Genomic DNA, 13211 nt, shown 5'->3' with positions numbered 1-13211 from the left:
ATGATAAAATCAACAGGTAAGATGAATTTTCCTACTTTTACCAACACATCTTGTACCACTCCCCTAGGGTAACATATTGATCGATCGACCAACTGAATTGACATACGAGTAGGCTGAGGTTCTCCTAATCTCATAGTGCATTTTCAATATTTAGCTTTCCAATTGAATAAGGAATCGAAAAACTCCCTGGATCTTTTAGCTTTTTAGGTAGCTGCTGCTTGTTTTGGAGTATTGACGAACAATCTCTATTGAGTTGGATCATTGATATGTTCTCCAGCTTCTTTTTTTTGACAGGAGATCTTTCAAGAACTTCGCATACGACGGCATCTGTGCCAGTGCTTCTACGAACGGAATGTTGATGTGCAATTTCCTTAAGGTGTCTAACACCTTAGAATTCTGTTCTTCCAGCTTTTTGTTGACCAACCGCGTTGGATATGGCACAGGCGAAACATAAGGCGGAGGTGGCTTGTATATCTTTCCGCTTTCCCCCTGATCCTGCTCACTGGTAGATTTTGTCTTCCTGGTTTCTTCTTGACTAGGAACAGTCTACTCCTGCTTTCCTTCAGTTTCTTCGGATGTCTCTGTGCATTCAGCATTTTCATCAGTAAATATAATGGGTTGAGTTTGCTTACCAGATCTTAGGGTGATTGCCATAACATCGCCCTTTGGATTTGGCTCTGTGTTGCTTGGCATTATTCCCTTCCTTTTTGACGTAGATGCAGCTAATTGGTGGACTTGTGTTTCCAGATTTTTAATTGATGCTTGTGTCTGTTTCATGAACTGCATCATCATCGTCTTCATATCTGGCTCGATATCTTCCTTTGGTGGAACAGGTTGTTTATAATGCTGCTGAGGTTGCCTCTGGTAGTGTCCTCCTTGCTGTTGTTGATATCTCGGTTGTTCCTGCTGTTTGGGCTGGCCTGTCCATCCGAAATTCGGATGATTTCTTATGGCAGGATTATACATGTTAGAATACGGGTTAGGTGGATTCCTCTGATTATACCCTGCATAATGACATTCTGCCTGTGCACCCTTTCCCTACTTAACTCCGGGACAGTTGATGCTAAAATGAAGGCCTCCACAAAAATCACAAATGTCATTGAATGGCGGTTCGTTGTGGATCGAGGACACATTTATCTTGCCGAGCTGTCTAGCAAGCTGTTCTACCTGGCTTGTCAATTTTGACACAACATCTTCATTTCCCGCTCTTTTTCCCTTACTTCTGGTAGAGTGCCAGTTATAACTCGTGCTCACTACTCTCTCAATAAGGTCGTACAAGGCTTGTGGTTCCAGATCTTCGGGGTTTCCATTGGCTATGGACTCGATCTGGATCTTATAAATGTTGGTTACCCCATTGTAAAAGTTCTGCATTTGCATCCACATAGGGATTCCATGATTGGGGACTCTCCTTAGTAATTCCTTGTACCTTTCCCATGCCTCGGCTAAGGATTCATCCTCTTCTTGCACGAAATGGGAAACCTCGTTTCTGAGCTTAATGGCTTACCTTGGTGGGAAATATTTCATTAAGAAAGCGCTGGCCATTTCTTCCCAAGTAGTAATCGTTCCTGGTTGCAAGTTTTTCAACCAATTCTTCGCTTTATCTCTTAGAGAAAACGGAAACAGCTTTAGTCGGATTATGTCATCAGCAACGCCTCTGTTTGATCTGAAAGTGTTGCACAACGTGATAAACTCAAGAATATGCCCATTTGGATCTTCCGACTGGTATCCATTGAACTGTACGGCTGCCTGCAATATTTGTATCATAGATGCTTTCACCTCGAAAATTTTGTTCCCTTCGTTGGGCAACACGATGCATGATGAATGTCCTTCAGTAGTTGGTCTCGAATAATCTCTGATTCGCATGACAGGAGGGTTATTATTTTCTCCATCTTCTTCCTGGTTTGGTTGAACTGGTTGTTCGGGTGGTACCCTTCCAGCCATTCTTCTCTCTCTTTGTCGTTCTCTTTCTCTTGCACGTCGAGCTCCCGCTCTGTTTCGTCTACACATTCTCTCCAATTCGAGATCGATAGGAAAAATAGGAGGTCCAACTCTGCGCATAAACCGATAAAGATTCCTTCTGGCTGCACTATTTAGCAAACAGATTAAAAACACCTTGTTTCACAGAAAAGTTCGTATAAACTTTGTTGCTTTCAATCCCTGGCAACGGTGCCAAAAACTTGTTGTCTCCTGAATGGACTCTAGCAAGTGTACTAGATACAAGTAATAAAGTGATAAGTCAAGTATCGTATCCACAGGGATTGAGGACCAAAGTTTATGAGAAATACTTTGTAGAACAGGGTGTTCGTGGTGTGTGTATTCTTTAAATTGAGAGATGTTGTTTAAACAGTAACAAAGTCAATGATTTAGTTGATTGAACGAAGTACTTGATGATGGAAAAAGGCAGAACAGGTTAAGCACAGCGGAACAGGTTACTTTCAGTCTCTAAACATCCTATTTATTTATGAATGACGTAAAGTGAAGTCAAGGTCTCTACTTTAATGCTCACTTAAGTAAACTCTCGTGTGTTCTTAAGATTCTAAGACGTACTACAACCTTAAGCGTCCTTAAAGTTGGTTCTTTCTTGCATTATGATCGAAACAACATTTCTATTAAGAAAACCCTTGATACAACCTCCTGACATCTCTGTTTCGGGGTTGAATGCTTGACAAATAGTTCCGTGAAGATGAAAGCAGTTTCCTATCATGCATCTAACAATAACATACATGCCTTAAGCAATGGAGTTAAAGATTCATCAAACACAACATAATATATCACCATTCATTCATAAATAAGATAATAGAAGACTTACATAACCGGCCTAACTGGCCAAACCCATTCAAAATGACTACTCACTCATGGTATAGAGTGAACAGCCTGAGTTAGTTCCACAAACCTTCATAGATGGAGTCATCTTCCTTAGAGAGCTTCATCTCTCTCAAAGAAGCCAAAAATTCTAGTTAAACGATTATCCGAAGTCAAAAGGTGTACCTCTCTCCTTCCCTCCACTACGTCTATATAAAGGAAGAAATCCGAGCCGTACCACCAAAATATTACAAAAGATTTTTTTCTATAGCTAAGATACTAGGAAATGATTAATTCTAGTTTCACCCTTGAACACTCAAGGGGGTGATCCATCTTTTCATCATGTTGCTTTCTGCCTTTCCTTCACCTGCTGCCACTGCCACGCCGCTCCTGCCACTTGTCCAGTCGCTATCCATCATCAGGTACGCAGCGGAGATCCGCTGGATCAAAAGTTGCTCTTCTCCTCAAGGTTCGTTGCAAAACAGGCTGTGTGGTAGCCTTTTGACTTAATCAATACAAATCTGCATAAAACACTTATAAGTTCTCTTTATTTAGGAATATTTCTCCTAAAACACTCACAAATTGTTATTAACACGCTGTTTAATTATAGTCATATTCATGCCTAACATTAGGCAATACCATCCTTGCTGTTTTGCCTTTTCGAGGAGCAACAACTATTTAGGTTGTAATCGTCATCTTGTTCTTCATGAATGAAAGTACAGAAATATTCTCTCCACTTTTAGATCTTTACATCAGAAATTCTAGTGATATCACATAAAAAGAGTGCTTTTTTTCAAAGAGAACGGAAGAAATGGTTAAAGGAAAAAAATGTCTATTTTTTAAAACAAAAATTTCTTATGCTACATTTTAAGAGAAAATTACAAAATTGGGTCAAATGGGAGACCCATTTATATTTTTAACATACTTACTCAACATATTACATATCTAGACTATGTTTATGTGACTTTCCCAAAATACCCTTAATATGTTTGTTATTTTACGTCGCGTCTGTCTCTCTCTCGTTTGACTTTGCAGATCTCACCTTATACGAAGTCCGCGAAGATAATATTTGTGTTATTAGATGATTTCAGTTTGTAGATTTCTCAATATGCGAAGTCCGAACGAGTTTTTACGAAGTGGTATATAATAACAAAAAGGCTTAACAACAAGGGATCCCAATATTAAAATCATAACATTATAAAAATTTACAACAAGATTGCCACAATAATTCAACATTAAAATCATAACATTATCAAAATTTACAACAAGATTGCCACAATAAACTCATTACAAATCATTTCAAAGTAAACGTGACGAATCTGGATGAAAATTTCTCTCTTTACAGGAAGTCTAGACCTTTTGGGATGATAAATGGAAGTCCAGACCTTTTGGGATGGATGTATCATATGGTACACAACAAGATTGATACAATATCTCCTAACCAATCATTTTAAAGTAAATGTGACCAATCTTGAAGTGGAAGTCCCAGGTCTTTTGGGATGGATGTCTCTCATGACATCCCAGTACGTCGCCATCTAGAAATTGATGTTATGTATTCAACCACCTTAAAAAAACTAATCGTTTTAGGCAGAAAAAATGACGATTTGGCTTCTCGAAGTATGCGAATTTAAATGGAAGGGAAGAGGATGATTTTACTTTGCGGATCGATGCTTTCGCGAAGTCTGCGAGGCCTGAAAGGTGACGATCTACTTCACGAATCGATTATTTCGCGAAGTCTACGAGTGAAAAATCATGAACTGCGCAAAATCATCGATTTGCGAAGTAGATCGTCACATTTCAAGCTCTTTCTCATTACAGATCTTCGTGAAATCATCGACTACGCGAAGTGATTTTTTAGAAAAACGCAGTGAAAACAGTAGATACTTACATTTTTCGCGCCTTTTACCCTTAAAACCGATATTAACAATATGATAAACTGGAAAAAATGATGAAAATAGCGTAGAATAACCATTTCTTCGATGGTCACAAGAAGAAATAAACCAAGAAACGAGCAGGAACATGAAGATGAAGAACCATGACTTCGTTTTCTAGGACTAAGAAGATGAAGAATCAAGAGATGAAGAGAGAAAAAAGTGAAATACATGGTGATGTGGAAAAATGGTGCAGATTAAGTAAATGAGTTAAAAATATAAATGAGTCTCCCATTTGACCTAATTTTATAATTTTCCCACATTTTAATTAGCAAACCTTCCCTTTAACCTAATGGGCTAATCGGGTCCATTTTGAAGCATGTTATAATGACTTTTTTTCTGACCATTTTCATGCCGTTCTAACTAACTTATTGGGATTACATAAATTAAATAAAAGTTCACTTAATAAAAAATCTTACTTTCCATTTTTAGTTTTAATCTAGTGGGGATCCTCCAATCCAACTTCAAGCATTCTGTAGCAACTTTTGAGACCATTTTCATGCAATTCCAATTAACTTAATGGGATTACATAAATTAAATTAAATTTCATTTAATAACCATTTTAGTCAAATTTCAAATATTAATACTTTGTATTAAAAGCAAATTATACATTATATATTGACCAACTCAATGTTATCTATACTTCAATTTCTTTTATATTAATTTGAACCCCAAACTCACACTGAAGCTTCATTAATAATATTAAAATAAATTCCATCTATTTCCAATTTTATTATTTTATATACAAAATATTGTTATAGACATCAAATTGAGATAACATGTAGTGTGCAAATTGTCCACAATTCCTTGATTATTTATTTTACCCAAAGCTTGCAATTTGTTCGCACACAATAAACGAAGTCAAATCAGAACAACATTAATAATAATAATACTATTTTTTTTAGAGAATAATAATAATACTCTTAATAATAATAATACTAATATTTGGCTTAAAAAATATATTAATACTAATATTTGTACATCATATTAAGAACAGATTTTAACCGAGTCATGACATTTTTTTTAATATTTTGAACGGTTTTTTTTTTTTTTTTTGAAACAATATTTTGAACGGCTTTAATATTAGAGATAATATAGCTGAAACTTAGATGTTTTTTTTTAAGGTTCCTTAGATGTTTTCTTAAGTAGTTATCACCTAAAATTTGCACATAATAGTTGTAAATGTTCGGCAGCAATCACTTAGCGATCGAATATTGAGATTCAGCGACCAAAAACAATTGTTTGCTTAGTAGCATGTTGGTAAAATCATCAACCTGTTTTTTCACAATAGATTATAAAAATTTCGATCGCATATGTTGTTGCAAAATCGTTTGCAATGTTAGCGACTGTTTATCATCGATAGCTAGCAAATAAGAGCCATTATTTGTGTTAGGGGATGAGATTGATCATAGACAAACTCAACCCTAAGCATTGGCAAGGCTATAAGAACGTTTCGACATAAAGTGGAGAATGGAACATATTGATGTACGCTGATGGTGGAGGCCGAGTTGGTATAAGAAACATTATAAGGGACAATGACTAAATCTGCCATTAGATCTTCGCCACCTCATTTGCCAGTTGTTAGTACTGGCTTAAGCAATCCATCCAAGTCCATTAGGAACAGGAGATCAGGCATACGTCCTTCGTGAAAGGACATACATGTCTCCATAGATGGGAACTCTATGGATACTATGGGCTCCAAGATAGTCCATAGGGCGATGTTTAAATACATGGAAGCCTCTAGAATGGAATACCGACAGATGCATTGGCGAGACGCTTAAAAGGGGATATACCCCACCGGTAGGAAAGTTGGTTAGCCAAGCCTTAGGGAAAGTCTTCGCATCGCACGACGTTTTGCTTTGGCTTACATGGGGGCCGTGACATTTAGTATCACAACCTAAACTAATCAAGGCCTTGCAAAGTGGGTGGTAGTGCCTTAACTAAGCAAATTGTCTGCTAGGTGGGCGAACGAGATTTGACTAAACGAGTTCTTCATGGTGTGAGCATGCCAATTTTAACTAGATGAGTTCTTCGTGGTGTTAGCGAACATTGCTTTAACAAAGCAAGTCCTTCGTGATATGGGATAATGATGCTAAAGATCCTAAATTTTCTCAACTAATTGACGAATGAAATTTTACGATGCCTTATGATTCAGAGCATACCCAACCATATCCATACTTAGAACTCTTTTACGAGCCCGTAAGCGTACGTCAAAGTATACCGTGTCTCATCTAGGAGTCATAGTAATATCAGCTTTAAGGATTCACATATAAGCATTATATGAGATATACTTATGACCCACGACCATGTGGTATTCTCATTTGCGGATCAATCCAATACTCCATAACTTCTATGAGTACCAATGCCCTTGTTTGATATCCCTTGTCTATGATCAGTAAAACACCATCATCTTCGAAGACACATACTAGTATTTAGTTCACCATCGTTCCCACGATAATAACAAATTAGAGATATTTAGAATAATGGTTTTATATGCTCAAGTGTTTACTGTCCAGATCACACATTCGACAAACATGAGCAAACACATAGTCTTGGAGACTCTATTAAGTTGATTTGGACAAGTAAATAACAAAATCGATTATCTCTTTTCACTAATTAATAAAATATCATAAATAATGTCTCGGGGATTAAAGCATACACTAATAGTCTCCTACTTGCACTAGTTCTGACTATGCATGTGCCTAATCCCTTTAGACATGTTGAGGAATTTCCGCAAGTGAAGGGTTTCCGTGTAGTAATAAAGATATCGATCCCACAAAGAAAAATAGTTACTTCTCATTATTACTTAATCTTTTTCTTTTGTTTATATAAATCAATAAATTGTTGAATTAATTATAATCTAATCTAGAAACTAAATAATTTAACTAAAAAGATCAAAGTATAAATATAAATAAGTGGTGGTATTGTGGGGGGCTGCAGTGGGTCTTTCTGAAGTTCAATGGAGGAAGCCATCTTCGGGTCTAAAATTTAATGAGGAATGCGGCCTGTTTTGGGGATACCATGCAGGTTGGGATAGACGTTGTTTTAAGAGACGAGGATGGAAGGTTTATTCCAGCAAGAACCACAACTGTGGTTCGATTACCGTCGGTGTAAGAATGTAAGGCTTTGGCACTTTTTTCAGCACTGAAATGGGTGACGGAGGAGGGATATAGTTAGGTGGTTTTTGAGTCGGATGCGAAATCTGTGGTCGATGCTATTAATTCCAGAACTGACGATATATCGAAGTTTGGTTCGTTGGTGTCCTGTTGTCGCTATCTTCTTCTTAACAACAATTATTCTGTTTGTTTTGTAAGGCGACAAGCGAATGAGGTGGCTCACTCTTTAGCGAAGTCCTCTCGTTCTTATTCTTGTCCCATGTTTTTTTAATATTGTTCCGTCTTTTTTGCAATCTGTACTTAACTTCGATTGTCCGGTAGAGGCTTATTAAATGCATTCTTTTCGAAAAAAAATATAAATAAGTAAAGTGAGAAAAATGGAGTCGAAGGATCAACACTTATTATTTCGTTTAACATTCTTACTAGAATAATAATGCAAGTTAAGTCATATAAAATTCTAATTTACTCTCTCTCTATATAAACTAGATTACTTGACAATTTTATATAAATCAATTAATTCATAGTTCACTGATGCAATTAATTAAATTAATACATAAAATTCCAAACGTAAAGATTAACATACGACAACTATTCATTAAATCCGGTCTCCACAGTGAATATCAAATGATCAATTAATTATAATCTTGGATAAGAATAAATTTCTCAATTTAATTCCTAACTTAAGACAAATAACCCTCATTCACTCAAACCTCTAAGAAGAAGTTCACATTCTAGATTTCATCCATGACTCTAGATCCAGGAGAATATGGCCAAGACTATAATGTCCCTATAAATTCATATGGACAGAGACCCGGATGAATTTCATACATATTCAAGTGAATACGAAGTAACAAACTAGGTACATATAGAGATTACCTATTCAAGTGTGTTTCTTATTCTTTTATATGTTCTGGAAGAAAACATAATAAATGGAAGTCAGTAAATTTACACAAATGAAATGAAAGTGAGATTGAATCTTAAAGTAAAAAGATACATAGGGTATCATCGACAACCTGATATGCGGATAGAGTTTGATTTGTAATATCTCGGTAAAATTACACATAAATAAAATAAAAGTGAGATTGCAGCCGAAAGTAAAAGAGGATTGAAGCTAGGATTGCACAGACATTTCAAAGGAAGAAACACTAAACAAATGTTTAAATAAACCCTAAATAAATACTTACTAAGATGGAGTCGACTTAATAATGCACGAGGAAGAAGACGAATTCGGCTGCCATAGATGGGGTTGGAGAAATCGAATATCAAATTAGGTTTTCCAGAAGGTGATATGAATGAATTAGGCTTTTATATCCCGATCCAATTTGAGCACGTTTTTTTTGGTCAATTTTTGCTCCCCGTGAAACTTATAATATTTGCCACTTTTTTGTTTTCAGACAACAATGATATATATTCATATTATGATTATGCAATTTTTCGGTTAAAATACAATTTTTTGAGGATAATAGACGTGTGTCATCATAAAGTCACATGTAATTTGAGATTTTTTACATTCAAACTTTCAGATAATAAAAATTTAAAATAGTATCTTAGAAAAATTAATCAATTAAGAGAACAAATATTTCATTAGACCTTATATCATATGAAAAGAAAAATGGATACCGAAAATTTACAATGGAAAAAAGAAATGAAATGAATATTACTTTATTGAATTAGTGTGAAAAATAAAGTTGTACGAATATTACATTTTTATCCGTATCATAGTAAAATTCTCAAATAGGATAAATCGTATGTACTTCATAATTCTATATAGATATTTGTGCTATTTCTCATAAGGTGTTTTATTTGTTGTACTATTTAGTAGTATTTCTTTTAGTAAAAACTAAAAAAAAAACTTATTGTTATATGTATTAAATAAAGACCAAGATTCATAAAAAAAATAAAAAATAAAAAATAAAAACCAAGATTGATAAAAAAAAAAAACTTAATACATACCTCTCTGAATTTATCCATAATAATAGATTGACTTCCTGAACTTTGCAAGTGTCTCATTAACTTTTTAAACTTACTTATTTTGTATCACTAGCTCCCTAAACTTGCTTATTCTGTAATAACAAAATACAAAAACTATAATACTAACTCAGGTTAAGATGTAAAAATATCCCTAACGTTTTGGGTTAGGAGTAATTTTACCACTAACATCTAAACTGGTGCAATTTTACACGTAAAGTTGGAAGCTAAGAGCAATTTTACCCCTAACATTGATAAATTGAGTTAATTTGAAAAATAATTCATCAAACTGTCTTCTCGGTCATGAATCTTGTCATCTACATTTCACACGTGCCTCATTTTATCAGTAACAAATCACAAACATATGTTGGGATGTGAAAAAAATAAAAAAAATATAATATCTTTTGTACCAATTGGACAAAAAACTTTAAAAAATTTACCAAATTTATAAATTTGCTCTTGACTATTAACGTTAGAGGTAAAACTATTTTAGACGTTAGGGGTAAAATTACTCTTGATCCAAAATGTTAGGGGTATTTTTTTTTACACCTTAACCCGAGTTAGTATTATGATTTTTGTATTTAGTTATTACAAAATAAGTAATATTAGGAAGCTGGCTAATCAATTTTTATAAATAAGTTTAAGAAGCTGGTGATACAAAATAAACAAGTTTAGAGAATTGATAAAATACTTATAAAATCTATTATTATGGACAAGTTTAGAGAGGTGAAAAAAAAAAAAAAACAAAATAAAGACAAGATTTATTGTAAGTTGTAGAGAGAAGAAAATTTCTCTTTCTCTTTCTTGATGTATATGGTGTGTAATCTAAAATCCACCGACATGCCTCTTGATAAGTCAAAACCAATTTTTGATTATTTATTTCCATATTCATATGATATGATTCCAAAAATATAAAGCCCAAGTTATTACCGTACAGCAAAGCATATACATATAGTTCTTTGTTCCTAGTCCTTCCTCTAATTCAACTATTTCTATGGCGGCTCATCCTCTAACATAAACGTTTGAAATTCTTAACTATATATAGAAACCCCATCTTCATTACTTCAATCGAAAGAAAACGACTTGAGTTTACATGTGTTTATCAAAGGTGGCGAATAATCAGAGAGATTCCGGCGATTATATCTGGCCTTATATTCCAGATAATGATGATCTACAAAACCCAAGGGAGATGTCTCAAATTGTAACAGCTCTTACGCATGTTGTCTCATCCGGACAAAGACAACCTGCCGGAACTTCAATTTCAATTTCATCTCCAACTGGTCATAAACGCGGCAGAGAAGAAGATGAAACGGATGTTTCACCTCTATTTATGGACCCTAGATTTTACACCGCTTTTACACCTCATTCATCTTCATCTGCTGCAACTGGTAATTCTTTTTTATATATATTTATCTGATGTCTTATCTTATCTTGAGCAATGGAACAGTGCATATCACCGTCACACCTTTTTTTTTTTTGTAATCTAAAAGTATTAAATTTTTACTGTAACAGAACAAGGAACATCTGGTGGTTCCGTAATAGTATCAACCCCGGCCGTCGTCACCTCAACCGCCGGCGCCGAGGACACCGGGGAGCGGCGGAGAAGATACAGAGGAGTACGGCAAAGGCCATGGGGAAAATGGGCAGCTGAAATACGTGATCCTCATAAAGCAGCAAGAGTTTGGCTTGGTACATTCGATACAGCTGAAGCCGCCGCTCGAGCTTACGACGATGCCGCTTTAAGATTCCGAGGAAACAGAGCTAAATTAAATTTCCCTGAAAACGTTCGGATATTACCACCGCCAATGCAAAACGCTACCGTATCTCAATTCCCGATTAATCGTCCTCAGTTGCATTCGATTCCATCTCCGGCGCCTCCGCAGCCATTATTTCAGCCTCAGTCCGATACGATGAGGGATTATTGGAATTACTCGCAGCTTTTACAGAGCACCGGAGATGTTGATGGCGGATTTCAATCATCGAATTTGCTTGAGCAGATGTTTTATAATCAGCAGCAATTGTCTTCTCTACAATCTAATTTGCCGTTTTCTACTTCTTCTTCTTCTTCATTAAACACGGAAAATCCTTCAATTGCTGCATCTTCTTCTTCATTTCCTCTGGTTTTGGGAGATCATCAATCGGGTTATTTCCGGCCACCTCAAAATGAGAACCAGAACCAGCCCACAGGTTCTAATTTTCCGATGGCGCCGTGGTCAGATTTTAGTCAATATCCTCCCTCAACTGGTTAAAATAAAATTGATATTTCTATTTTTGAATTAGAATGTTTTTTGTTTTTATTATTTATTTATTTCTATATTGTGTATTTGCTTATTGTTATTATTATTTTAATTAAATTAATGGAGTTGTAACAAAAAAAAGAGAGGATATTTTATAATAATTTAATATAAATTGAAAGTATATGTTTCGTTGTGAAAGATTTGATGTTTACGTGCGGTCTTTGTAATCTCGAAACATCAAAGTGATGAATGATGTAAGATTGAAAATAGGTGTCTGCATTACGTATTATTAGTGCCATATCTTTAATCTTTTATTAATCAGTTCATAATTATCTATTGAGTTGAGGTTTTATCTTTATCCAAACCATGATTAGCACATTTACCATTATGACCCCTTCTTTGTTGAGTTTTTTTTTTCTTACGGCTGCTAGAGTTTAGTTTAACTAACAAGTACAATCTGCTGGTAATGAGTAGACATAAACCGACCAGATTTTGATTTTTGAAGAAAAAAAAGATTAATTAGAAGAATATCAGCATACAACAAACAAATCTAAAAAGCATTACGTAAAGCATTTATGAGCAACTATTATTAGATTTTATTATAACTATATTTAAATCCTAGGTAGTCACACTCTTTGTTATTGGTAATTTCCATACTCCATTTTTTTTTATAAATTTAAATTCAATACGTATAAAATATAATTAATTTTTGATTCAATAAAAAGAAACAAATGGTAATTTTGCAAAGAATAAAACAATTAATTGATATATTATTATTAGATTATGTACAAATTTATCTTTATGGTTATTAGGTGAAAATTAATTTAACATTTATGTACAAAAGAATCCAATTATGTATAATTTTATGTTCTAGCTATCCTGCAATCTCTAGCATTCCGACCACCCAATAAGACTTTTCTATTATAAAAAAACTCATCATCCGTTAATGAGATTGAAATAGCTAAATTTGGAACGCATCCATATTAATGTTAAGAGAATAATGAAATTAATTTTGAATTTTATAAACAAAAAAATTAATTTTTTTTGGGATCGGAGACCCTCCTAATCGGGAGGCCCTAGGCCGCCTATATAGCCTCCTCTGAGCATTCACATAATAAAATTGTACAATTTCACTCCAAACATTTATCTAACGGTGC

General features: G+C 34.6%; 1 protein-coding gene and 1 non-coding gene across 2 annotated transcripts; both read left to right on the top strand.

The window, feature by feature from the left end:
* The first annotated feature begins 1387 nt into the window (after window positions 1-1387).
* Window positions 1388-1494, top strand: LOC136201569 (small nucleolar RNA R71). Its single transcript, XR_010673916.1, has one exon. It is a non-coding gene; the product is annotated as a small nucleolar RNA R71 (small nucleolar RNA).
* A 9279-nt stretch (window positions 1495-10773) lies between these two features.
* On the top strand, window positions 10774-12252 carry LOC136201337 (ethylene-responsive transcription factor ERF110). The gene is made up of 2 exons (XM_065991989.1): window positions 10774-11205; window positions 11330-12252. Exons 1-2 carry the CDS (start codon window positions 10911-10913, stop codon window positions 12064-12066), a joined length of 1032 nt encoding a protein of 343 aa, XP_065848061.1. The 5' UTR covers window positions 10774-10910; the 3' UTR covers window positions 12067-12252.
* Window positions 12253-13211: the final 959 nt, after the last annotated feature.

The sequence above is a fragment of the Euphorbia lathyris genome, chromosome 7 (genome assembly GCF_963576675.1).
Source record: "Euphorbia lathyris chromosome 7, ddEupLath1.1, whole genome shotgun sequence".
In the NCBI taxonomy this organism is placed as follows: domain Eukaryota; kingdom Viridiplantae; phylum Streptophyta; class Magnoliopsida; order Malpighiales; family Euphorbiaceae; genus Euphorbia; species Euphorbia lathyris.
This window is presented reverse-complemented; position numbering and strand designations above follow the sequence as displayed.